Source organism: Xiphophorus maculatus, chromosome 21, assembly GCF_002775205.1.
Source record: "Xiphophorus maculatus strain JP 163 A chromosome 21, X_maculatus-5.0-male, whole genome shotgun sequence".
In the NCBI taxonomy this organism is placed as follows: domain Eukaryota; kingdom Metazoa; phylum Chordata; class Actinopteri; order Cyprinodontiformes; family Poeciliidae; genus Xiphophorus; species Xiphophorus maculatus.
In genome coordinates, this window is record NC_036463.1 from 26,189,440 (window position 1) to 26,217,434 (window position 27,995).

Consider the following 27,995-nt stretch of genomic DNA (forward strand, 5'->3'; position numbering starts at 1 on the left):
AGGAGTAAGGGAGTATTTCAGTTTTTGATGTTGGTTGACCCAATCTTTGTTCAAGATTGTATTTTGACTAGAAAGATGAGATTTTTGGATCAGTGTGAGAATCTGCTAGGTTTTTGTTCAATTGTGGTTTTTGGTTTTGTGAATAAATGGAATTGGTTTTTAGTGCAATGTGAGTAGGTTTTGGTAGGAAGGGATTGGTTTTTGGTGGGATGAGATCGGTTTTTTGTTTTGGAGGGATGAAATTTGTTTTGGTGGGAAGTTTTTGGTTTTTCTGTGTGGCGTTGGGATGGGGTTGGTATTTGGTTGACTGTTGTTTATGGTTTTGTAGGTTTATGGGATTGGCTTTTGCCTGGTTGGGTGGACAAGATTGGTTTCTGATCTATTACTTTTTGGTTGCATAGATCAGACCAACCAATAAAATAGTTTTTTGAGAAGATGGGTTTGTTTTTTTGTGGGTTGAGTATAACCAACCCACAACCTTATAACATAACACTTTGGATTTATGTTGTAAGGCTGGGTGGGAATTTTCATTTGACAAGTAAGGGCACATGATCAAGATGGGAATTTTCTTTGAGGAAAACTGGTTGGGTAGATGGGTGGGTGGATGGAAATAAAAAAACCTCCAGTCTTGTACTGACTTATATTTCATTTGCTTGTTTCTTTTCTTCCTTCAACAAAATGCATCTCTACCCCGCTCCATCTGTAAGCATCTTTAATTCTTTATCACAGATGGCCAAATGCTGGAGAAAGCTCAAGGCTGTTTGCCAATTCTATAAACTGCAAAATGCATTACAGTTACAGCTCCAAGACAGCAAATCTGAGGTCATCTTTCAATTTGTCCTTCCAATGAGACTAATAGTTATGAATCACAAGACAAGGACAGCTTTCAAACTGGTTCGCATAAACAGTGCGTTCTTTCTCAATCTCTAAAGCATCAACATTCAAAACCTCCACAACTATTAAATAATAAAGTAAGCAGTATAACAAATACTTTAGCAGTATACTAATGCTTAATGTACGTACACAGGACCTGCCTACTTTATCGTCAATACACTTCCTTCCCATATGCCTGGAGAAAACTGGTTGGCTATGACTTTGGAACATAATGATCATCATTTATTGACTCGTATGGATTCTCTCTGGATTTTGAATTTTACCCATCAAGCATCGTAACATTTTTAAGAGAGAGATCCTCAGAAATATTTGATCATAATTAACAGCTTCAGGACACCATGTCCACTATGTGCGGCCAGCACTGCGTTTATTACCGCTGTCACCAGGCCAGACGGTTGTCAATGCATCAAGTATTAGATTCTTACCACAGTGATTTGCATAAAAATGATGTAATGGTATCAAACTTGGTGAAAAAGTATCAACGATGTATCAGAAATTACACCTCTTGCTTCTTTAACCATAGTACATGTTCTATGCAGATGTTTAAAGATTGTTACAAATTGCCTGTGTAATATTTATTATTTTTATTTTTTATTAACTTTTCATTGTAATTTTGTGAAAAAAATGTACAACTGAAATCTGATCAATAAATGTTTTATTTAGAAGTTTAAAAGAAAAAAAGCATTTCTGTCAGAGTTAATTAGGTTCTCAGTTATTGGCAGCAAACAGGATGGTGTATCGGTCAGGATGCAGGAAGGAGGACATGAGATCAAAACTTTAACTTCAGATGTGAGCTGGTTTATTTGTCTTGATGCTCAGTGTTGCCAGCAGTCTGTAATAACAAATTAATTGCCATTAGTCTAACATATTACAGGAATAGAGGTTCAACTAATACAAACTCAAACAAAAATATCTAATGAGAAATAAACTCAACCATCCACATTTGCGTGTAAATCCACAACATACACAAATAACTCAATTTACGCAAAGGTTACATCATTAGGCGCAGCCTCGGTGAAAACACGAACACAGACAGCCCTTTGGCTCAGTTTAGCATAAGAGGCACTTTGGCGCCATCATGTGGCCAGATAACATCACTACACAATGGCGGCAGCTGGCAGCGCATGCCCTTAATGACTAGATCTGCTGCAATAACTCAATGGAAAGTAATAACAGATGCAGCCGAAATGCAGTTACAAACAATGGGATTTAAGGTAAACCTACGAAGGCCGAGCAGGTTCAACTGAGTTCCCAGCGCTCAGAGAGCCCCACAACATCGCATACTCGTTCTCCCGTAGTTAACACATATAACAAACTGAATCTAGAATAAACAAACAGAGTCTTATGAGGAAAAATGAATCCACCCCGAACATTCTGGCCTTTTACGCACCTTTTCCAGCTTCATCATGCTCTACGCTATCAACTGCTGGGGAAAGGATCATCTTTTTTCTCTTCTTGGGGGATTTTTATGCTATCTGACTCTGTCTTGACATTTAGATATTGTTCACCTGCTTGTGGATTATTCACTGAAGAAACAGGGATGATCAGTTCACTCAGAGTGTGTAGAACCTGAAGTCCAACCTGAAGGCGGGGGACCTCGATGTTTTCTTTTCATTCGGAGCAGAAGGGCTTTTAGTAAACCAACCAGATGAGATCCCTTGGTCACATGTCCTTGATAAACAAACTCTCCTCTGGATGTCCAACCACTGTTACTCCTAGACAGTTTTTTCAGAATGTATTCAGCATTTTTACGTTCCTTTTCAGGGAGGGCTTTTACAACTTCATTCGCTGTTTCATCTAATTCATCTTGAGGTTTCTGGATAGAATTGTCTTCGCGAGTTCCAGATTCAAGCACAGGGTCATCCTTAAGATGGTCACGTTGCAGAGTCACAGTTAACCGAGGTTCCTCTAACTGTCCCTGTTTGATTAAAGTCAAATATCTCTGTAGCAAAGCATCATATTTTTAATTTTCTCATATGAAGTTAGTCTTGATTCATTCAATATCGCTCTCATCTTAGAATCCAAATCCTCTTCAGCTGCTTGTCTGATAGAAGTCTCTGGATGACTCCAGTGCTTGAACTGATGCGGTGAGATCAGATACATCTGTTGAGACATTTTATTTGTTGATTATTCCACCCACCAGGTTTCTGATCAAGGTGTAAGAGCTGCTAAAATAGGGAGAATGAACCCTCCTCGCTGGCTCCTGAGAGCTGCCTGTTTACATTTTAAACCTGTTTTTATGTCAGCAAACAGTCTGATGATCTTCTGTTTGTTCAGTTTCTGGTGTTGAGAAATTGAAAGTTTAATGTTACCTTTTAAAATGTTCAGAGCAATTTCACACAAAGTTTTTAGAAAGTCAGGTGAGCAGTGCCCAAGAATATCTTTTTGCTTCTGGGGAGTGGCAGGTACAGAGTCCTAAGGATGTGTACATTCCTTTTTATCCGTGCAGACATGACTTACTTTGTTTTAGGTACATACACGACTGGCCACTGTTGAGCTAGCAGACCCGATCTCAATTTGAAATGTTCTGGACAGTGGGAGTAAGGTCAAGGATTAAATAACCATGAGTCTCTCTGGTTGCATCTTCAAAACTCTCTAAGAAAAGTCCCTTTGCTGATGGGAAGATTTGACGTCTCTCGTATTCTTAAACAATACCATATAATTACTGTTCAGACTTATAGTACGGCTGAATGTCTCCTGGTGAAACACATTCTGGGTCAACATTATTACATTCCAATTTCTATGATGTCTGAATTCTGTGAACAATTTTACCACTTCAGGATGTTCTGAGGCTTGGAAAATGACATCATCAGTGTTTTCAGAATCATGTTTCCAGAATAGGCAGAGAATGTAACTGAAACACATCTCTGTCCGTTCTCCTCGCCAGTAAAAAGAAACCAACTCTTTTGTCTTTCCTGTGTCTTGTATTGTGATGTTCTAGGTGATTCAAACCTGACACAAACATTATTTTTACACCAACTGTCAGCCGGTCTGTCAGTCAAACCTCTCACTGCAGAGCAGAAGAAGACAGAGGCTGATTTTTAAAACTTTGCTAACGAAGATAAAATTAGGGGATCAGATGGGCTTCACATGGGCTGATCACGATCCCCTAAAATGAAGGAAATCGGTGCCCAGATATCAACTGATCAAACAATCAGTTGGCCAATAAATGTATCTTATATTATATATATGTATATAATGTAAAAAGCTCTGCCAGAGATGCAATAAGTTTATAGAAGGTGAGTGAATGATCTAATGATTGGGATGCTGATTGCAGCCGGTCCACATTGTCAGCAGAACTAGAGGGCCCCAAAACCACATTTGGCTTTGGGCCCCATGGAGGCTTGGGCCGGCCCTGCCAGGCATACCAAGGCAGAAACAAATACTAATAACAGCACATAGAAACAGAAGTAAAATAACCAAAATATTTCACTAATTACACAACATGTGCTCAGGGGTGGAAAGCTTTATATAGCATGCTAATAACAGTTTAATAAATATCAACACAGCTACACATTTAGTTAGCAACCTAAATGTTTAGTCTTCAGCTAAATATTTAGGTAGAAAACTAAATATTAAGCTCCAAAGTAAATAGTTTAAAGCTAAGAATTTAGTTAACAAGTTAAATATTTGGCCCACAAACTAAATATTTATCTAAAAGACTAAATATTCAGCTCCAAACTAAATAGTTTGAAGCTAGATCAGACTGGACTTTGTGCCTTTAGATCTGAATGTTGCAGCTGAAGTGGAACCGTATCAGACCAGGTAACTTCTCTACAATCTGTTGTTTGGTTCTGATGAACCGGCGTTGCTGCGCGGATCGCTGTGATTCTCTGCTGCTGCAGCTCTTCTTCTTGTTCTCTGACATGTGAGCTGCTGTTTTCTGGTCACCTGGAAACCAATCTCTCTATTCAACCCTGACATCAGCAAAGCCACATTTGTAAAATACACTTTCATGCTTATGAAATTCAGTGTAATTGTTCCGTTTCTGTTTATTCCTGTTTTTATTTTCTGTTTAGATTAAACTGGGGTTGCACATTACTTGCTCCGTTTCTCACATGTAGCATTGTTTAATGTTCTGTTCTTTATTAAATCTATTTGAATTGAATTGATTGAAATGTTTCCTCTTTCCTGTAAACATGGTTATGAATGGAAAACCCAGTCCCTCTTCAAAATCACTTAAATCCTCTTTTTTCTGCTCAGATGTTGACTTTGAACTTGAGTTCACTGAAAAAGGTCAACATGGCACAAAGCAGCTTTTCGTTATTAATGATCGCCTCAGTCCAACTTTAAGCTGCTGAAGAAAGTTGGCTGTTGCATGTTAGAAGCTTTGTTTGAAAATACTTTTGGGTTCACAGTCGCAAAATTAAACATTTTCTGCATTTAAACGGCTTTTAGAAATATAAATGATTCGAATAAATGACTTTCTATGTTGTTTTAAAGTATTTAAATATTAAAATGAGTTACTAGATGATCTGTTTGTGATGCACAACCTTACCAACCACCTGCCAAGCAATAAAGGAAGTGACAAACCAAGATGTTCTCTTCTGCCACACCCACTCTGACTTCTTTTTACTTCAACCCTTAGCCTGTATTTAACTGTTCAGTACTCTGCACTATCTGTATTTTCTGAAGGTTATAAAAAAACAGTTTGTGTTTGTCTTAGATGCATTTTGAGTCTGGGTGGCGCTGAACATGTGAACCACATTTCTCACTTTACTATCCACTGGTCAGCTGAATGAGGCTCTCCTCGCTTCACATGACTAGCATGTGAAGCATGTGGCACTTCTTTGATTTAAAGGCGCTGTGCACCTTGCGACTTTTGCTCCTTGCAGGCAGAAAACCTGACCAATAGGATCATCTGTCACTTCCTTATGCTTTGCATGTTAAAAACCTGGTTACAATCATGCAGCAAAGTGCATGAGAAGAGGCTGAAGTACCAGTGGACCAGAACATAACCACACATCCTGCCTGTTTTCACAACTCTTAGCTACGCTGCATTCAAGCCCCTTTTTGTTTCTCACAGATCTTCTCTCAGCCGAATCAAAACGTCTGAAAACTAAGGCTTCAGTTTTACTGTTTAGATTGTTTTCAGGCTGCACATTTAAAGGCAATTAATATTTTATTCCTAATACAACAAGGGGAGAGGGGAAGTCAAAGTTAAAATGAGAGAGGCTGTCAAACTGTAGATGTGGTTAAACCGCAGTTTTTTCAGTTTGATGTGTTCAGATGAATCAACAGCAGAGGTCGACTGACGGGGGATTTTATTTTCATTCTTCTCATTTTTAAAACGGGCATATTTACTGTTTTAGGTCAAATTAAACAACATACTATTTTCACATTATTAAGGGAAATATGTGCTTGCTTATTTTATCAGCAAAACAAAAATGAGGCGGTTATCAGTATATATTGACACAACGGCATCAACTCATTTTAATAATATAATTTATTTAATTTTTACTATTTTTTTCTAGGCCAGTTATGTTTAATCAGATGTTACAATGGAAATATGTTTAAAAATGTAGCAGAGTGCATCTTTGCTTTTAAGTTCATTTAATGTATTTTTTCAGATAGGTTTTATTTTATCTATAAATAATAAAAATAACCTTCTTTAATGCAATTATGTTGTGCTATTATGTGGACTTAGATACTTAGTGACAATAAGATAATTAATACAACATTTTATTTAAAATCTAAAATTGCAGAATATATGGTCATATTTTGTTTTATTTGTTTTAAATTGAATTAAGCATTTGATTTATCTGACCAACCTTTGCTCTCATTTAATTTCATTAAAATTTTAAAGTTTTATTCTTCCTTACATAGATTCTCCTCAAAATATGAGGCAGATAATGAGAAATAAACAGAAGTTGGGAGTAACTTATAGTTACATTGAGTAACTTTTTGGGAAAACAAATCTATTAGGAGAAGTTTCACTACACCATGATTTTTACTTTTACTTGGGTTATATTATTATGAAGTGTTGCTTAAAAATAAAGTACAATTTGTGATTATATGCAAGTAACTTCTCTGAATGAAGAATAAACATGTTTCAACCAAAAGTACACCAGACACAGAGACACACCGACGCTTCAGACCTCCTGTTCGTACAAAAGATTTGTTGTTCTGATGTCATTTTCGATCTGCTCCAGCCCTTTAGATCATTTCGAGATCAAAAATATACAGTAAACATTACATATTGGCACTGGAATTACTTTACCCTGTTCTAAAATAAATGTCTTCATTTTAGTCTTTAAAATACAAGAATTTACACGCAGTGTTATATTTTAGTTTATCTCATTGTCTCAATGATCAGATATTTTGATCAGCTCTGTACCTATGTAATCTTTTTACCAAATACTTTTTAATTCTTACATGAATAATTTCTTGGATGGCAACTTTTACTTTTACTTATGTAAAGATTTGTTGAAGTAGAGCCACTCTTTTGCTGTATGATACAAGTGGACTCCAACATGAGATATATGAAAAATTAATACTAAAGCGAGAGATGTTTCCCAGGCCTGTCAAAACAACGAGTGTACAAAATAAAATGTTACTTTTGTACGACTTACCGTAATATAATTGAATTACTTGTACTTTTTCTGGTCATTTTATTTATTTTAATTTGTAAATAAATTACATTTTTAATCATTTGATTTTTGCTTAATTTTGTTTTGTTTTATGCTTCATTCAAACTTTATTAAGTCATTTTAACGTCAGAAGCTGCTGCACTTCCGCGTATTACGTACTTCCTTCCTACTGAACGACAGAAAAGAGAGGGGGGGCTCTGCCAAAAAAACGGCTTTAGTTTGAAGGACAAAACTGTTTTTAGTCATTATTGTTAGCAGAGTCACCCTTCAGCACAGCGTTCAACGTGACAACATGAGACTCACACAGGTTGTGGCTTTCGTGTTGAACCCTCTTTGCATGAAGGACACACCCTTTATTGTACACGAGTGTTTTCAATTAGACAGGTCACGTGATGTGACTCACAATAATCCAATAATGATAAAAACAACAACAAATGAGAGCACAAAAACATTCATACTGTCAACACCCCCACTTGCTCACATTTGGGTAACTTCCTCTCTCTTAATACTTCTACCAAAATACATTCATGTTCCACCAAACATAAACATTTCATACTTCCTCAACTTAATCTTTGTTGCTGGTTTAGTTAGTACATCTGCAACCATTTCATTAGTTGGACAGTACTCTAGAAAGACTTTTCCTTCATTTACAACTGATCTGACAAAATGATATTTAATATCAATATGTTTACATCTTTGTCTATACACAGGATTTTTGGCTAAGGATATGGTACCCTGATTATCCTCATAAATCTTAGCTAAATAATCCTTACCATCCATGTTGAACAACAGTTGTTTCAAGTATAAGCATTCCTGTACAGTAACAGCTAATGCCATGTACTCTGCTTCACATGTGGATAGAGATACTGTAGGCTGTCTTTTGGTCTTCCACGAGACCAACGGACCATCTCTATTTAGACTCATACAGTAACCTGTTGTACTCCTTCGATCTGTTACATCGCCTGCCCAATCGGCATCACTGTATGCATATATAAGGTTATCACAGGCACCCTTTTTAAAACATAGTACTTTATCTTGTGTGCCTCTTAGATACCTAAAAACATGTTTTACAGCATTCCACTGTTCTGTGGTTGGGTTTGCAAAGTACTGTGACAGTTTGCTTACAACATAGCTTAAATCTGGTCTTGTACATGTTGACAAATAGATTAAGCTCCCTATTGCCTCCCTGTATTTTCTGACATCATTCATTACTTCAGCATTATCAGCATAGTTAAGTTTCTGCTCACAAGGGGTAGTTCGTGGCTTACAGTTCAGCATGTCAAACTTTTCCAGTATTTTCTTTACATACTTCGACTGTGACATTTTAATACTGTCAGCATCTCTCTCAAAGTCAATGCCAAGAAAATGTGTCAAGTTTCCTAAGTCCTTCATCCTAAATTTGAAGTTAAGTTTTTCTTTTATATCTCTAAGGATATTCATATCACTGGCAGCAATAATCAAATCATCGACCCATATAATGATAAACACAGTTTCAGTATCAGTAATCTTTGTGTAAACACAATGATCAGCAGGGTTTTGAACAAACTTGATTTCACATAGATAGTCATGCAACATTCTGTTCCAGTTTCTGCTTGACTGTTTAAGTCCATAAAGAGATTTTTGCAGTTTATACACTAGTCTTTTATTTTCTTGAGATTCCTTCTTGTAGCCCTCTGGTTGTTCAATATAAAGTTCACATTCAATTGGGGCATGTAAATATGCTGTCTTTACATCCATCTGGTGAACAAACATGTTCTCCTGTACCACCTTTTGCATCAACACTCTGATGCTCGTCATGCTAGCAGTTGGTGAAAAGGTTTCATCATAGTTCATACCTTTCTTTTGACTGAATCCTTTAGCAACATATCTAGCCTTATATTTGTCTGATCCATCACTATTCTTTTTGATTGCATAAACCCATTTACCCCCCACTACAGTTTTACCCTCAGGTAAACTGGTCAGGGAAAAAGTAACATTGTCATTTAATGATTGGATTTCCTCATCCATTGCTGTAACCCACTCTTTTGCATTCACAGATGTTACAGCTTCTTTGTAGGTTTGAGGTACTCCACTTATCAGTCTATAACAATAATCAATGTTAGCCATCTGTTCTTCATCATCAATGCCACATACATAGTCATCTAAATAACCTGGTTTCTGTCTTTCTCTGACAGGGTATCGCCTCTCAGGTTCTTCATGTCCTGTTGTGTGACTGGTACTCGCCCTCGGTTCTTCTTCTGTGCTCAATTTCTGGTCAGAAACATTTACTGGATCAGCCTCTGAAGTTTTGGTTGCTCTGGGATTAATTCTAATCATATCATCATCCAAATTTACATCAGTCTCATTTTTCTCTCTGGATACAAATTTCACAAGCCTATGTTTCTGGATTTTCCTGCTGTTTGGAAAATAGACCATATAGGCTGGACTATTCTTGTCATACCCTATAAAAATGCCTTTTTCACACCTTGAATCCAGCTTCCCTTTCTCTCGTTTGTAAGTGTAACAAACACATCCAAACTTGTGCATCCTAGAAATGTTAGGCTGCCTGCCCGTCAACATGAAATAAGGCGTTTGGTTTGTGCGATTATTAAAACATCTATTTCGCACTACAGCAGCTGTCTGAACTGCATACGGCCATAACATTTTTGGCATCTCACCATCGATTAACATACATCTAGCCATGTCAAACAAAGTTCTCCAATTTCGTTCTGCCGTACCATTTTGGTATGGAGAATATGGTGCTGAGGTCTCATGTCTAATACCATTTCTACTCAGTAATGCCTGATACTCTTTTCCTGTGAATTCTGTACCATTGTCTGACCTCATACATTTAATCTTTCCATGTGGAGCCATGTCAGCAATAAACTTTTCAGTCGCTTGTACTGTGTCACTCTTATTTTTCAAAAAGTATACAAAGACTGCACTGGAATAATCATCTGTGAAGGATAATGCATATCTGTGACCATCTTTGGACATTGGGTCTATAGGTCCTGCTAAATCTGTGTGGACCATTGCTAGCGGTTCTTTAGCTCTTGCATCTGGCTCCTTGTTCCTAGTTTGAACAAATTTTCCTTTTGTGCAGACTTCACAATATGGCTTCGGTTCACCTCTCCCTTTAATTTCCATGCCTTGAACAACATTTTCTAGCTTCAGTACATCTCTGTAATTGCAATGTCCAAGAATCTCATGCCAACTTTGTAAGTCATAACATTTTTTTACACTGATCACCACATTCATTGTCCATCGTTTGTAAGTAATACAATTTGTTACATACGTGAATGGGGAACTTGGTATTGCCTCTGAGAAGAACGTTCTTTCCTTCTTTGAAGATCACCGTTGCTCCGCTGGATGTTGCAGCTTTCACTGAGAAGATGTCTTGCGGATATGAAGGGATGTATAATGCGTTCCTCAGCACCGTTTTAAGACGTCGACCTCTACTGTCGATGAAACACACTTCCGCGTCTCCTCGTTGCTTAGCAACCCCAAGACACCTGGATCCATCAGCCAGTTCCATGCAGTGCGTCTCGGCCTGGAAACTCCCATCAAGCTTCCGAAACTTCCTGATGTCGGTGATTATGTGCGACGTCGCCCCAGCGTCCACCATCAGACATCTCCTCTTGATGTCGTCCACTCGCGTGTCAGCGTCGCTCGCCCGAAAAGCAAACTCTTTATCGCCGCCCGTCTCTTCGGCTACTTTCCGTACGTTGTCTCGTTGTTTTCTCCGTCTGCAGGTTGCGTTGCTGTGACTGTTTTTCTTACAGTAACTGCACCACTGCTTCCGCTGGCAGGTTCTGCTTATGTGGCCTTTACTCCCACATTTAAAACACACGATCTCAGAACTTCCTGCTCCAGGATCATCTGCACCTCTTGGTGCGCATTTCGTGCCAAAATGTGCCTTAGTTTTCATCACATTGTCCTCAGATACTGTGGCACGCATATTTTCAGTGTCTTCAAAACTTCTGAGTTTAGTCTTAAACGCTGCAAAAGTCAACTTATCACCATCTTCGCTTTGAGTGATATAAATAGCAAATGGCTTAAATGTCCCTGGAAGTCCTTTCAGGACCATGGCGATCAGAAGTCCGTCGCTCAGCTCCTCACCTGCACTCCTCAACGCGGTGATCGCGGTCTCAGCTCTGATGATGTACTCGGTAACTGTCTCACAGGGTGATTTCTGCAGTGAAGTCAGCTCGGTATACAGGTTAATCACTCTGGGCTTTCCTTTGCCGGCGTAATGGGCCCGCAGGATTCCAAGCGCCGCACGTCCGTCGTCTGCCGCGTCATGCATGACAAGTGATAGACTCTTGTCATCCAAAAACTGAATGAGCTCTGCATAAGCCTCAGCGTTTTTCTTTTCGTCTTCCTCTTCATCGTCTTCATCGGTGGGGCTCTTCAAAATTGTCTCTTTCAGCCCTTGCAATCGTAGATGTCCTAAAAACTTTGTCTCCCATAGTTCGTAATTTTTCTCGTCTCCATCAAAGAGAAGTCTTGACCAGCGGCTGTGCGGCAAGTCTTTTTCTCTTCTGTTCATTTTCCTTGTTTACTTACACAGCAGGTGTTCACTGTCTGTCTGTCGGGACAATTACCCGTTTCTTCATTGATTCTGGGCCCATAACCTGTTAGCAGAGTCACCCTTCAGCACAGCGTTCAACGTGACAACATGAGACTCACATAGGTTGTGGCTTTCGTGTTGAACCCTCTTTGCATGAAGGACACACCCTTTATTGTACACGAGTGTTTTCAATTAGACAGGTCACGTGATGTGACTCACAATAATCCAATAATGATAAAAACAACAACAAATGAGAGGACAAAATAATTCAGATTTCAGTGGAATATAATATTGTTTGAATATAATTGACTTTGATAGCAAATAGAAGTAAAATTAGACTTTTAAGTGAAAATGAGTGAGCTCGGTCTCCCCCCCTTTGTTCCCTATATAGTTCGTTCCTTCCCAGTTCGAAGCAGAAGCGGGAAAACGTTACTGCCGGGGAGGCTGCTGGTGTTTCCCGAAGACAGAAAAAAAAACTGACAACCCAGGTACTCAGAAACAAACACACAAAGATTTACTGTGACACGTAAACACATTAAATATAGCTATTATTTAACTACACTCCTCGTTTCGTCGTATGTTGTGAAAATGTAGGGTAATCCACAGACCGTTGTTGGCAGCTTGAAGGATCAAAGATGGACGCTCGTTGAAACGAGTAGTAGAATTTTGGTTGTTAAATCGTTTAAACTGGCGGTTTTTCCTCCTACAGGATGGACATAGCGACATGTTTAAAGTCTCTGCTGGTGACCATCCAGCAGTACAGAGACAGCAGGACCGTTCAGCACACTGCGCAGCTGCAGAAACAGGTGGAGGTGAGAGCTAACGGGGATTGTTTTGGACTTTCTCTGAGTCAGATACCTACACACACTCTCACACACACGTCTCTTGTCAAGGTAGAGAGAGAAAACAAATAGGTTTTATAGCTTCATAGTTCTGGAAGTGTTCTGCTCATGGTCACAGCATGTTAAAGTAGATTTAAAGAGGAGCAGCAAAAGCAAAGGAGGTGGATTAGCAGAGCTGTCAGCCACTGATGGTGTCACCTAGGACACCTGTGACAGATGAACCAGTTACAGCTGTTCGTTTAAAGGTTATTGTAGTTGTTAATAATTCTGTCCTGCTGAATTTATGCAGGATCAACATAAAGTTTCAATGTTTATCAGTGCATTAGCTTATTTTATATAACTACTGAGTAGCTTTTTGTTTGTTTCCTTTTCTATTTAGTGATGAGCTCCAGGTTTCCAAATGGACCTGATCTTCAGCTCCCTGCACAGATCAGATCAGTTTCAAACCAGGACTCTGTTTGTGTTGCTACAAAAATCTTAACTTGCTTCTAATCGCTGGCACCATGTTGGTGAAATGAGACCTGGCAGGAGGATGAAAACCTTTGGTTGTGATTTCTGAGCTGCTGTTTTTGTTTCAGGAGCTTTCCAGCCTGAAATGTGACGGCCTGCTGTCCTCGGGTCAGTTTTTACCCACAGAGTGTGTGAGTGGGCTGGTGGAGCTGGCAGGAAACCCGAGCACCAGTCCGGCCCTGACCAGCGCCATCATCTCCCTGCTGGCCCAGCTGGGTGAGTTCTGCCACAGCCGGGTTGGGTCTGTTCGGGTCTGATTCCTGCTCTCTTTCTGCATCGCTGCGTTTTATTCTCCTCTCTCAGGGAGCGATGACGCCAGTCGGGAAGTTCTCCACAGCAGCTACAACCTGACCAGCACGCTGGCTGCTGTCATCCATCACCATGGCAACACCCCTGGAGATCCTCTGGTGCTGCAGGTAGAGACAAACAGCAGCAACATGGAGAAACTTTTAAAATAACATTTAAAATTCAACACTTCTTAAAGTATTAACATATTAATGAGAAAATAACCTGATTTTGTTTTTATTTTGACTCATATTTTGGTTTTTACACCTTTAGATTTCATCATAAAGCAGGTTTAGCGTAAACAGAGTTTATTCTTGTTTTGCAAATCAAGAGGGTCTCACAGTCAGCTCTGTAGAAGCTCCGTGTTAAAGTGGCCATTTCTTACCTTTTACCATTTTAACTTGTTTAAATTAGCATGTCAACACGTTGAGCTCTGCTCTGCAGTCAAACTGCAGTAGATCTGCAGAGCTGTAAAGAAACCATCTGAGAGGCAAAGGGACGCGTTGGCCGGGCCGCACTTTGGGGACCTCTGACCTAAACGGTTCACCAAAATAAGCTGGAATATTCCAAACCTGTTAAGTTCAAATGCATCGAGTTCTAATTTAATTTATTGTGTTTGTTTAACGTAGAGTCAGAGTGTCTCTGTTCTGCTGTCTCAGGCACTAACTCTCTCCATATGTTGTGATTTTAATGGTTTAAATTTTGTTTTTCAGTGTCTCCAGGTGCTGCAGAAACTGACGTACAACACTCGCACCTTCCAGTTCTCAAACTACATCCGCGAGCTCATCGGTTTTCTCCTGACCAACATGTAAGAGCCGTAATCTGACGATGAAACGTGAACAGCAATCTTCTAATCTCGTCATCACCGTTTCCCCTCAGCCAGTCGCAGGAGGAGGACGTGGTCATGCCGTGCCTCGGCCTGCTGGCCAACCTGTGCCGGGACAACCCGTTAGTGCAGAGCCACATCAAGTCCATGGTGAGCTTTCAGCGCCGCTCAGCTTTCTGGATTAAAAATATTACAAAACTGTGAGAACAGCTGGCTTAGAGCTTCACACGACAGATTAAAACAATCATTTCCGCTTCTTGAAAGTTCCTCTTGTGTTATTTTAGACCACAGAATATTTGATCAACATGATTCTGGTGAACTTTGAGTCATTCAGCAGTAGTTCTGGCCTTTGAACACTCCCATGATAAAAAAAATAATATGTTTTCATTTAACCACTTAAATTCACACAAATTTCACAATAACAAATTTTTCTGGACAATAAATTGTTCCAGAAGTTATTGTGATAAACGATGATATTGTTGTTCTGAGACCATTTTCAACTGATATAATGGCAATAATGACATAATAAGATTAATAAACTTTACATTCTGACAAACATTTCTCACTGGAAGACATTTTAAATATCCAAAATAATTAAACAAAACAGATACAACAAATAAAATGAATTAAACAAAATGATCCTTTAAAAAATGTTGAGTTGAGACCAAAACACCAGACTGAAAACTTTTATCATCCAGTTTTTGGTAGAAAGAGAAAAATAACACATTGTGCAAATGAAAATTATTGACCTGGACAGATTAATCGATTTATTGCTTATTGTGACAGACCAACACATACATTAAAATGCAAATAAGAAAATAAACATTTTATTGGCTAAAATGCAATAACAGCATTTCTTTAGTGAATGTTTGTTGCAAAGCAGCTAAAAAAAATCCTTGTAACACCAACATGTGAGAAAATCTCAGGCATTTCTGCTGGATTGAATGTAGGGATTATTTTTTGGATTAACAGATTAATTAATAATTTTATATAAAAATGTGATTAATAGAATATTTCTTTAGTGAAATGCCAAATAAATGCGATGTGATGTAATAGTTCATAAGACTTAACAGGAAACAGAAAACTGAACTGATCGACTCATTTGACCCAAACAGACGATAAAGATTATTGATCCGATATTAATTTCTGCATTGGCCCTGAAAACAATTTGGTGACAATATTTCTGATCCATCAGGGCAGATCTATTCAGTCTAATTCTATGCCCTGAGTGACGTCATGCTTTATTATTTATTTTACATTATATTTTTTATTCCTGGTTTCACTTTCTGAAGCATTAGAAAAGTTTGTAGTTTATTCTTACATGTTTGACCAACGTGATCAACCTGTTGTTTTTGTCAGTTTGTTTCTTTATTATTTATTTTAAATTGGCTGTTTTATTCCTAATTGCTCTGATTGAACAAATTAAAGTTGTTTTTGCATATTTGACCGAACTTGTGAAGCTATTGGTGTTTCTAAATGTTCTGTACTGCTGCAGTACAGAACATTTATTTAAATCATTAAATAAATGTGTAATTCAGTACATATATGTCTGTGTTTAAAAAAGAAACATTTTAAGTCAATTTATCGGCTGATACTAAACCTCAGATATCGGTGTCGGTACCGGAGGTGGAAAAAGTAGATCAGTGCCTCTAATGAAGATATATAGATGGGAGACCAGATTCAAACTTTCTGCTCTCCTACAGACTCCAAGCTCACAACAAGATGTTAAATGTTTTATTTATGCTAAAAAAATGTTTTTCATGGAATTTAAGACACATTTTGAGAAGATCATTGATGATTTAGCTGCAGTTAGTTTTATATTTATGTGTAAATCTGGAAGAAGAACTGGCCTCGCTGTTGTTTTTGGACGTTTGGTTTCCTCATGTGGGTAAAATGTGTATTTTTAAAACTTATTTTTACTGTAAAGGAGAACGTGAGGCAGCTGTACCGAACTCTGATCAACTTCCTGGCTCACAACAGCCTGACGGTGGTGATCTTCACGCTGTCCATCCTGGCCAGCCTGACTCTCAACGAGAAGGTTGGCGAGAAGGTGAGCAGAAATCCTTCTGATTTTCTAAGGTAAATAAAATCCAGTTTTACTCATTTTAAGGTATTTTTGGATCCTTTACTGTTTGGTTTATGATAAATGATGCAGCTGAAAGTCGTTTCTGGTTAAATGTTGTTCTATCTGAATGCGTGGAAATTGTCCCACTGTCTTATTTTATTAGTTCAGCTTCCTGTTTCTGTTTCTTGTCTGCATCATAAAAAGCTTCTGGTTGTTGTGGAGCGAGAAAAATTAACAAAGTCCAAACCTTGTTAAAGAGAGAGAACAAAACACAGCTTTATTTTACATCTGCAGAGATCTAACTAGACAAAGGAATCGCCTCTCTACATAAACTGTATACCGTCCTTCTCCCGCAGACAGAGTGTCGCCACCAACATTCCCAAGGAGCTAATCAGATTAATACACACACAGAGAAAAATGCAACTTTCAGTTAAAAATGGGTTTCAGACAGAATATTCTGTGTCTAATAATAATCGCTCCGCCGTCGGTCTGGTCTTGTCCCTCCTCAAGGTATGACAACTATTTACTTATCGCCTGTTGCTAAGCTTCTGACACACTGAGGCAAACTGTGAAGGCTAAAAAGAGAAACAATGACTCTGTAAGACCGAGTGAGACATAATAAACTAATTAAACATTGTAAGATTAATATTAAATAAACTTCTAATAAAAGTAAACACACTGTAAATAATTATTTTATTCCACACCTTGAACTTGTTATGTTTTTTCTGCAGCTTTTTGAGGCGAAGAACATCCATCAGACTTTCCAGCTGGTGTTCAACATCATCTTGAACGGCGGCGGCACGCTGACCAGGAAGTACTCCGTCGACCTCCTCCTCGTCGACCTGCTGAAGAGCCCCAAAGTAGCCGACTACCTGAGCAGGTGGAGTTGATCTCTTCAGGCCCAGACGTTCCCCGCCGCCCTGTCTGACCCGCCTCTCTGCTTCCAGGTATCAGCACTTCTCAGCCTGCGTTTCTCAGGTTCTGGGGCTGCTGCACCTGAAAGACGCCGACTCGGCAGCCACGGTGAGACGGACAGACACTCTGAGTCCAGAAAGTTTATTTGTATAGCACATTTCAACAACAATTAATTTCAGTTTCTATCAGAAAAATGCAAAAATACAAATTCATAGAAGACACAGTCAGTTATTGAAGCGTTACATTTTGATGAGCGCTGTCGTTACATATGAAAATATTGATTAGTGTTTCATTTATTATGTTTCAAAACAAGTTCTTATCCTTGATTTAAAGGAACTCGGAGTTTCTGCTGTTTTGCAGTTTTCTGGTAGTTTGCTCCAGATTCGTGATCATAGAAGCTGAATGCTGCTTCTCCGTGTTTGGTTCTGGGCCTGAGAGGTCTGGCAGGTTGATCCAGCAGCAGCAGATCTTCAATCCGTTCAGTGGTTTATAAAATACCGACCGGGTTGATGGTTCTGTCCTCCTGGTTTTAGTCAGAACGCCAGCAGCTGCGTTCTGGACCAGGCAGATCTGTGAATGACACTTTGTTCATCAGGCCTCTTATCTCAGCCTTTGCATCAGTTGACACTTTTTCTGCTCTCGTGGCTTTAATTTGATCAGACATGAATCATCAGAACAGGAAACGGTTTGTGGTGAATTGCTTCATTTAAAAAAACAACAACTGATACATGCATCTAAAAACGGTCTAAAGCAATAAAACCATTCATATGGGTGCAGATATATTATCTTAAAACACTTGCTTATACTTTACCACCTTTACACATAAATATTAAGCATTGATAATTATTTACATAAAGTCGTTATGTAAATAATTAGTGAAACCTTTACGTTAAGTTTTGCTGATCAAACACGACTTTGTTTTTCTCCAGATGGATTCAGGTTGAATGTGAGTCGTTATGCAGCAGCGAATAATGTTTCCCACAAGAACTTAATACCTAGAAACAGTTGGTTGATTTATAGCAGAAAATTGAAGAAAGGAACTTTGTGGTCCAGATGTGAGGCTCATCACTCATTATGTTCTGTATGCATGTAATGTTTCAGGTTTTTATCGTGTATAATCTTGTTTTATTGTGACTTTCTCCATCTGTAGATTCAACGAATGCAGAGGGGATTGTTTCTCTCAATTTTGATCATTCCAATAAACCCATTAATTTAGTTTCCTTTAAAACCAAGTCAAATATTTTAAAAAGCAGGAATGTGTGGCTGTGAGCAGTCAGGTTCATTTTCATAGAACATTTCAGCAACAAGGCAGCAACTGCTTTTAATAATCAGTTATGAAACAAGCAGGAAATATGACATTTAGTCAAAAACCATCATCAAGCATATTGGTCAGTATTCCAGTTATGAATCAAAAGCAGCTCTAACCAGGTGGGATTTAAAGGAACTCAGTGTTTCAGCAGTTTTACAGTTTCCTAGAAGTTTGTTCCAGAAAACTGCTTCCAAAAGAGCAGGAGCTTCTTAAAGAGACAGAGGCCCAATTTTCAGGCGCTAATCAGGAAGTCAGATTTCTTTTAGATCATATTTGATACATAAAACATTTTCATAATAACTAAAGTTAAAATATTTACTTGATTGTGCTATAAAATGGCTCCATGTGTCTGGAAAACATGATGCAGCCCCTTTAACGCAGCCTGTGTGTCGCTGCAGGTGCTGCAGCTCCTCCTGTCCATGTGCAGCGTCGCAGCTCTGCGCTCGCAGCTCTGCAAGGTCGTCTTCCGGCCGGCCGGCGCCAAACTCAGAGCCGCTGGCCACGGACAGACGGGCGAGGCGAACGGGGGCCGGAAAGCCGAGTGTGGGCTGGCTCTGGTGCAGTGGCTGACCTCGCCTGTGGAGGGCGCTGAGAAATGCTCACTGCAGACGCTACAGCTGCTGACCGAGCTGCTGGAGGTATCATGACTTTATTAATCTGATTTCACTCAGAGGAAACATAGAAAATTGATACTTCATAATAAAATTATTAAAATTAGTTGTTCAAGTAAATGTACCTGAGTAAATGTAACTAGTTACTACTAGTTATTTACTAGGATGTATGGATATAAGTTGTACTCTAAGGCCAGAATAGTTTAATGACAAACAGGATAAAAATTAAATGCGTTCAGCAGCTTTTTTAAAGTGGTACTCTGCCCCCTAGAGGACAAACTCTGCATATGCATAGGCATCCCTAACCCCCTCCAGTTTGTCTGAAGCTCTTACTTTAATCCACTGCTGTGTCTTCCTCAGTAAATGACCTGAAATCTGAATGTTGTTGATGCACAATAAAGATTTTCTTTGTCTGTGTGTGTGTGGACCTTTGAGTCGACCCGTCCTCTTCTGTCCTGATGGCCGTTTCTGTGCATCCAGGAGTCGCTGGGAGCGGAGAGCGTGTCTGGATCCACGCTGAACTTCGTGGAAATGTTGCTTCCAGTCGCCTTGGGGCTGCTGAAGGGCCTTGATCCTGCAAAAGGAGACGCTCACCTCAGGAAACACTGCCACCGCATCACCCACGTCTGCACCCTGCTGCTCAATATCCTCACCATAGGCCTGCATGCGTGTCTGTTAGCGCTGTGATGCTACCTGGGGGATTTAAAGCCTTAAAATTTTGCATTTTTTAAATTAATGTGTCTAAAGATGAGCAGTCATGACAGAAAAAATATGGGGTTCATCTTCACCTTGTTGTTCATTCAATAACTGTGACATTATGAATGTCACAGTTTTAAACTAAATATTTACTAAGAAAGCTCAATATTTAGTTTATAAAATATTTAGCTGCAACTTAAAAATTACTTACCAAAATAAACATTAATTAGTAAGCTAAATATTTGGCTTCAGGCTAAATATTGAGTTGGTAAGTTAAATTAAACATTTAGTTAGCAAGCTAAATATCTATTTAGCAAAGTAAATACTCAACTCCAAGCTAACTGTTTAGTTTGCAAGCAGTTTCAAAACAAAAGTTATATATTGAGCTAGCAAGATTAAACAACTAACTAAAACCAACTAACCTTGAGCTAAATGGAGAGGAGTCGGGTTGTTTCCTTCACCTGCTCCACCCCTCTGCTGCCAGGACGCCACCAGGTCTCTGGTGTCCTCTCAGGTGAGCGCTCAGCTCTGCCTCTCTCAGGTAGAAATTCTCCTCTCCTGTTGCCATAGCAACAGTCCCCTGACCTCCCTGCCTCCTGTCTCCGGTAGCGACCTCAGGTGAGTCAACATAAAAACGCTTTAGGGCGATATTTATTATGAAATAATTTTATTTTCTAATCACTGCATCAGTTTGCGAATTAAAGCTGTAAATATTTTTATTGAAATCGATCCGTTCTGGAGCAGAAATCGTGACGTTGTGGTTTTCCTTCCAGACAGTTGTGTGCAGAAGCTCTGCTGAAGGTTCTGGAGCTGATGAGCCGCCTGAGGCAGCAGGTGAAGGACATGGAGACGAGCTTCTACAGGATGCTGCAGGTGAACAACGACTCCCGCCAGGCCTCCTCACTTCCTGTTTAAATCTTCAGCGTTTCTCATTAAACCCTGCAGGACCAGAGGACGGTGACCCCCCTGTCTCTGGCTCTGACCTCACACCACAGGGAGCGCGTGCAGACCGGACTCGCCCTGCTGCTGGAAGCCACGCCCCTTCCAGACTTCCCAGCACTGCTGTGAGTAGACCAGTCACAATAATGAACTTTACTGGACGATCAGTTGTTTCAGAAGTTATTGCAAAGATCAGTAATCTTTAAATGCTAATGAACATTTGACACTGGTACTGGAAGACTTTTTAAATATCCACAAATAAAACAACAACAACACAAACAATAAATAAATAAAATATAAAGTTTCTCCAACCAAAGTTGTCCTTCAAAAAAATGTTTAGTTGAGACCAAAACACCAGACTGGAGAGTTTTATCATCTAGTTTTTGGTAGAAAGAGAGAAAAATCACTTTAATTTATCATTTGATTAATTGATCTATTGCTTATTTCAGCATTAATAAGAAACATGATGAAAATAATGTCTTCACGCAGTCGGGCTATAAACAGTAAAATCTCAGATTTCTTATTTACCAGATCGGATTTTAATCAGTTCTTATTTTTAGAAATGACAGAAAATGTTCCCTGCCGTTTGGCTTCCTGTCAGAGTCCTGGAGGATCTGCTGCTGACTGAGTCTGTGTTTGTCCTGCCAGCCTGGGGGAAAGCATCGCCGCTAACAACGCGTACCGCCAGAGGGAGGCGGAGCTGACGGCGAAGCGCGTCGCTGTGCAGGAAGTCCCGCCTCCCTGGATGAACTCCAGCACGATGGACGCCTCCGGCGGTAACAAGAGCGTGAGCAGTCTGGTGGAGAAGCTGCAGACCGGCATGGAGGTAAAAACTCTGGAGGCGTTGCCACAGCAACGACCTTTCACCTTTGTGACAAAATGGAGAAAAATGTCCTGATTTTCATGTTTTAACAAGTAAAATTATGAACAGTGTAGTGCAGACTTCTGTCCGGCTGTGGAGTTGCTTCTGTTTCTGCAGGTGTTTTCTGGTTCCTCTTCCAGCTTTGGAGGGAATCGGTTTTATTTAGGGGTGTCAAAGTGAAGGGGAGAGCAAATGCAAGGCACATCTCAAATCTTTAGCTGTCAAAAACATTAATTTTCCAGTTTGTTTTTAAAAATGGGATGAAATGAATTAATTATGGATGAAAATTTGGACCAATATCCAACATCAATATTCCTCTTATGGCTGATAACCAATATTTACCGATATTTTATGGATTTTTCTACCTTTTTGACACCTTTGGAAAAAAACTTGAGAGTATGAATGAAGGCACTTTAATCCTGAAATAAAGGAAAAACTTGTTTCTGTTTACTTTTCATTGTTCCTGATTTGCATTTTCTACCAAACTTAAAGACTTCATGAATTAAAAACTTAATTTTTTCTTTATATTAATCTGATTATCATCCAGGTTTGTTAATGAAGATAATTTAGCTTCTTCAGACTCGGTTGTTTTACTGTCAGAGCGCTGATCTCTTATTGTCTGTATTATCTGACAAACAGACACTCAGTTAAAAACATGGCAGCAGAAAAAGTATTTCAGCTTTCTACACTGCAAAAACACAAAATATAACAAGTATTTTTAGTTTAGTTTCTAGTGCAAATATCTTAGTACAGTTGAAATAAGACAAAACAAAAACATAAGTAACTATTCAGTTACAGGTAGTTTGAAATCAAATGTCCCTAAAATTGCTGAAGTTCTTGTCATTGGTGGATTATATGGGAAAATTACTTAGGATAATCTGCCAATGGAGCTGGCACTTCTTCTTCAATATTAAGGAACTACTGACTTAAAACAAGATGATATTTCTTGCTGAAAAGTTACTTTCAAGTTAGTTTTATCTTATTTCAAACATACTAAGATTTTTGCTCTGGAAACTAGACCAAAAATACTTGGTAAGATTTTGTGTTTTTTGCAGTGTATAATTTATTTGTTCTGTTTTTTATTTATTTTTTTGTAGCTGCAGGAACCGACGAAGGACTCTCCTCTGTCTGAGATCATCGACGTTTACGAGCAGAAACTGGCTGGGTTTGCTGTAAGTTTAACAAAACATCAGAATTAATGGTAAAATACAAAAAGCTGCTTTTAAATCTCCTGTTCAGTTCGTCGTCCAGCTGCTGGTTGTTTGTGTTTTAGTCAAAGGAGAGCCGCCTGCAGGACCTTCTGGAGGCCAAAGCTCTGGCTCTGTCTCAGGCCGACCGTCTCATCGCTCAGTATCGACTGCAGAGAGCTCAAGCTGAGGCCGAGGTAAACGAAATCATTCTGTTCATAATGAACATCCAGGTAAACTAAATCATTCTGTTCATGATGAACATCCAGGTAAACGAAATCATTCTGTTCATAATGAACATCCAGGTAAACTAAATCATTCTGTTCATAATGAACATCCAGGTAAACTAAATCATTCTCAGTGAAGAGGAAACTCCTCAGATTCTCCACATAACAAAATAATCTGTAAAACTTTAACTCAGCTTCTCACACAAATATAATAAGTGATGATCTAGTTGAGATATTGAGTCTGGAAACCTTTAGGTAAGAAAGTAAATAAATGCTTCACAGTTTGAATGACCTATAAAGTCATCAAACTCATCAGGTTAAGAAAATATTAACTCCAGCTGGTTCTGTTTGTTACACCATCAATGATTTACAGCAATAACTTGAGTTATTTAACTCGGGGTTTAACTTTCCAGTAATTTGTTACAGTTTCAAGAAATATTTAGCTACAAACCAGATATATAGTTAACGAGCTAAATATTTACTGTATCTTTCTAAATACATATTAAGTTTTAAACTGTCACATTTATAAATGAATTAATAACATGGTGAAAATATAAACTCTCCTCCTACACCAGACTAAATAACCTAAATTATTGCTGTTAAATTTTGACTGTAACTTTATAAACGGGTTGTCGGTAAAATCCTCCAGATCTGCAGTTTGTCTCTCGCTGGTTTCCCTCCTGCAGGCGCGGAAGCTGGCCTGCCTGCTGAAGGATGCGGAGCGTCGGCGGGAGGATCTGCAGGGCGAGCTGGGGAACCAGGTTCTGGAGGTGGAGCGGTCCAGAGCCGACATGAAGGAGCTGCTGCAGCACAACGCTCGGCTGCAGAGGGACTCTGAGGAACACCAGACTCTGAAAGGAGCTTACAACGCTCTGCTCAACAGGTCAGAGGCAAAATGACATCCTCATGCATCCTGAGGCACAAAACCTCACCAAGCAGCTGTGGCCTGGTTTCTACTAAAGCACTGGAATTAAGACTAAACTAACTTTGGCTAGTAACTAGTTTCATTTACTTGAATAACTCCACTGTACTTTTTGCTTTTATTTGAGTAATTTTATTGTAAAGTATTTCTACTCGAGTAAAATTTCTGGATTTTCTACCCAGTGCATGAAAAACAAACATATTATAACCAAAACTTCCCCAGATTCAGACACACACCTGCAGTTTGTGTTAAAGTTTCATAAGATTTTTAATTAAAGAAACTGATTTGGAAAAATGTTCTGTTGCCTGTTTTTGTTATTTTTGTGTCACTGGTATAAATTATTGTGATTTTGATTCGTTAAAATACCAAAATTTCCACTTGGCTTGATATTTTAATCCATCTGATGATGTAATTTTTGAATATTAATGATTGATAATTTGATCTGTTAGACTTTTTACCAAATACTCTTTTACTCTAATTTGGTCATTTCTTGGACGGATACTTTTTACTTTTAATTGCGTAAACGTTTCGGATGCTCTGCTTTCCTCTGCTTATCACTAACTTTTCAGCAATAAATAGGAGTTTGTTTTCAGTCAATAATTTCTTAATATTGATGAGAAAAAACTTATTCCATTGGAAATTTATTTCACTTTAAACATGTAAAAAATGTCTTGTAAGTGAAATAATCTGCCAATGGAACTAGAACCTTTTTTATATTGATATAAAAAGTAATTATTGACTTTAAACAAACTATCTTGCTGAAAAGTTACTTGTAAGTTACCGCAGTTTTGCCTTATTTCAAGTGAACTAAGATATTTGCTCTGGTAATTAGACCTGAACTACTTGGTAAGATTTAGTGCTTTTGCCATGTTAAAGACCAATGTTGTTTTCCCAGCAGTTGGAAATCAGACATGCTTTTATCTGCGCAGGTTTAATGAAACGGAGCGTTTGCTGAAAGAGCTGCAGGCGGCTCACATTTCTCTGAGCAAACAGAACGACACGCTGAGGAAGAACCACGAAGCTCTGCAGCTGCACAGGGACAAGTAGGAAGCCGACAGCTGGAGCTTCCAGCTGCTTTTTATTCTCTGCATTTGAACAAAGTAGAAGTTTGGTTTGGTTTCCGTCTGTTTCAGAATCACATCAGAGCTGCAGGAGAGAGAGGCGGAGATCAAATCCCTCCGGCTGGACGTAGAGAAGAAGAACAGCGACGTTGCAGGTCAGTTTGGCAGCGACCTGACCTCTGAACTAAACCTGTCACCATGACGATAATATTGTTGTTTTGAGACAATGTCATAATAATAAAGGCATGAAAATGCCAGAACATGTTCTCAAAGATCAATGAACTTTAAATTCTGATGAACATTTAACAACGGAAGACATTTTAAATTTCTAAAATAAATAAACAAAACAGAAACTACAAATGAAATGAATTATGAGTTGAGACCAAAACAGCAGATTGAAGATTTTTATCATCCAGTTTTTGATAGAAAGAGAGAAACGATAAATCATGAAGATGGATGTTATTGAGCTCGTTTTTATTTATTATAGATTTATTGATTATTACGACGGGCTTACACTGAAGTTATTAGTTTTCAAATGTTTCTGCTGATTTGTTTTAGGTCTGCATGCAGACCTGCAGTCCAAAGAGGAGACGCTGAGGGAGAAGGACCAGGAGAGGAGAGACCTGGAGGAGACGCTGGACGTCCTCAGGAAGGAGCTGAACAAAACGGAGCAAGCCAGGAAGGACGTTAGCATCAAGGTGAGCGGCTAGCAGCTGTTAGCTGTTAGCAGTCGGACAAAACAAGCACCCTTCTTTGTTTTGGGTTTATTTCCACAACTCTGCTAAAGATGGCTTCCTAAAATGGCCGCCTCCAGTAAACCAGAGTTTCTGTACAGAATCGCAAAGCATCAGAAAGTTCATTTCTCTACACAAATCAGTGGATAGAAGGAAGAATCTCCAGTAGCAGTCAGTGTTCCAACGACTGAAGAGTCCTCTGACTGAAGACTTTCATCCATGACCATTTGCTGGAGCTTATTAAGTACTAGAGGAATTTATTATTTTATTATTGGCCAAATGATTGTTATTGATCCAAAGCTATGCTAATGATTACCAATAGTCCATCTATTATTATTCATTATTTGTTTGTTTATGGCCTCCTGCTCCTTGGTGGCCAATAGCTGTGAGGTTTCTGCAGGAAAAGCAGCTGCTGATAGAAAACTCTAAACTGCAGCTCAATGATGCTCGGTCTTCCTCTGACCTTTGACCTCTGGCAGGCGTCGTCTCTGGAGCTGCAGAAGAGCCAGCTGGAGAGCAAGTTAAAGCAGAAGGAAGACGAGCTGAACAAACACTTGGCCATGATCGCCATGATCCACAGCCTGAGCAGCGGGAAGCTGAAGAGCGACGTCAACCTGTCGCTCTGACCACAGCGCCCCCACCAGGACGGGAGAGGAGCTACACTTATGAACTCAAAGCTCCATTCGAAACATTAATTCACTCTTTTAGACTCAATAAAACACATGAATGAATATCTTTTTTTCTGAACTTGTACTTTTTATGTGTTTGTTTTTATTGTTTATATTTGAATGTAAATGTAGTCAAATTAATGTGTCAAGAAAAAATCCCTTGCATCAAATTTTCTTTCTGTATAAATAAAACTTTAATTCTACATGTGCACCGATTACAGTTTTCTGCCAATACCAATTTTTTATCTGTAATACTAAATGTAACAAGTATTTAATTTACTCTCAATATCATTAGCTAAAATAACTAAAGTTAACTAAAACTGATTACATTTTTTTTCATCGAGGCTTTCAGCTGCAGATGAAACACTTTAAATAATTTATTATATCTGCAGGTCAGGTTTGGGTTTAGCTTGTAGCATTGAATTCAACTTTCTAAGAAAAACAGTTTAATCAGTTTATTTATTACTTTATCCAGGAGGTAAATGGAAGATGGCGCCGGCGCAGCTGGCTGCCTGCAGATGCAGCTCCCGTCGTGTGTGTTAATCTGTGTATATGTGCTGTAACCGATTAAGGATCCGTGCTTGAAGAACCCATGGATCATCAGTTAAGCTTTCCACAATGGCTGGATGTGGTTCTGTCGATGTTCTCCGTGTTCTTCTGCTACTTTTTATACTCTTAGTTGGGGAGAACCTCGCCGAGCGGAGTAGCGGCATTGTTTGCTCGCGCTGTGTGGGCCTCTGCTGCTGCCCAGAGACGGGCCTGTGGTCCCAGAGGAGCTATGAAGGAGACGACGGGGCTGTAGGTCTGGAGTTAAACGGAGGTAGAAGAAGAGACGGCGCAGGCCAGCAGTAACAGCGATTATTGTGGGGAACGTGAGGTCTTTGGTAAATAGGACAGACGAACTCACAGCGCTGGTTAGGACCCAGAAGGAGTACTGGGAGTGCAGTATCTTCTGCTTCACGGAAACCTGGCTACACTCGCTTATTCCGGACTACAGGGTGGAGGTCCCTGGATTTTCCTTGGTGCAGCAGGACAGGGACTTTTCCAAGAGTCGGAAGAAGAAGGGCGGCGGGTTGCACTTTATGTGAGTGAGAGGTGGTGTAATCCTGGTCATGTTAACGTGAAGGAACAGATTTGTAGCCCGGACATTGAACTTCTGGCTGTGGGAATGCGGCCGTGTTATTTACCGAGGGAGTTTACATCTGCCATTTTGATTGCTGTTTACATTCCCCAATCAGCTGATGCAGCGGTGGCCTGTGACGTCATCAGCTCTACCGCAGCCAAACTCCAGAATCAACACCCG

General features: G+C 39.3%; 2 protein-coding genes across 2 annotated transcripts in view; one reads left to right on the forward strand and one right to left on the reverse strand.

The window, feature by feature from the left end:
* The window catches only part of LOC111606168, a 151,034-nt gene that overhangs the window by 49,931 nt on the left and 73,108 nt on the right, over positions 1 to 27,995 (reverse strand). The window lies entirely within an intron of this gene.
* On the forward strand, positions 12,458 to 26,755 carry LOC111606169 (protein CIP2A homolog). Its single transcript, XM_023325965.1, has 22 exons — positions 12,458 to 12,521; positions 12,743 to 12,845; positions 13,454 to 13,601; positions 13,689 to 13,801; positions 14,384 to 14,478; positions 14,550 to 14,646; positions 16,424 to 16,546; positions 17,293 to 17,441; positions 17,509 to 17,584; positions 19,184 to 19,423; positions 19,877 to 20,039; positions 20,563 to 20,710; positions 20,866 to 20,965; positions 21,038 to 21,156; positions 21,680 to 21,857; positions 22,991 to 23,065; positions 23,167 to 23,277; positions 23,994 to 24,190; positions 25,159 to 25,272; positions 25,363 to 25,445; positions 25,849 to 25,988; positions 26,504 to 26,755. Exons 2-22 carry the CDS (start codon positions 12,744 to 12,746, stop codon positions 26,648 to 26,650), a joined length of 2,718 nt encoding a protein of 905 aa, XP_023181733.1. The 5' UTR covers positions 12,458 to 12,521; position 12,743; the 3' UTR covers positions 26,651 to 26,755.

Bases quoted from the DNA above. Each gene is read 5' to 3' on its own strand.
- LOC111606169 (XM_023325965.1), top strand. From the start codon at position 12,744: ATGGACATAGCGACATGTTTAAAGTCTCTGCTGGTGACCATCCAGCAG. The intron at 17,442-17,508 runs GTGGAGTTGATC...CTCTGCTTCCAG, and splicing joins GTAGCCGACTACCTGAGCAG to GTATCAGCACTTCTCAGCCT. The intron at 23,278-23,993 runs GTAAACGAAATC...TCCCTCCTGCAG, and splicing joins GAGCTCAAGCTGAGGCCGAG to GCGCGGAAGCTGGCCTGCCT.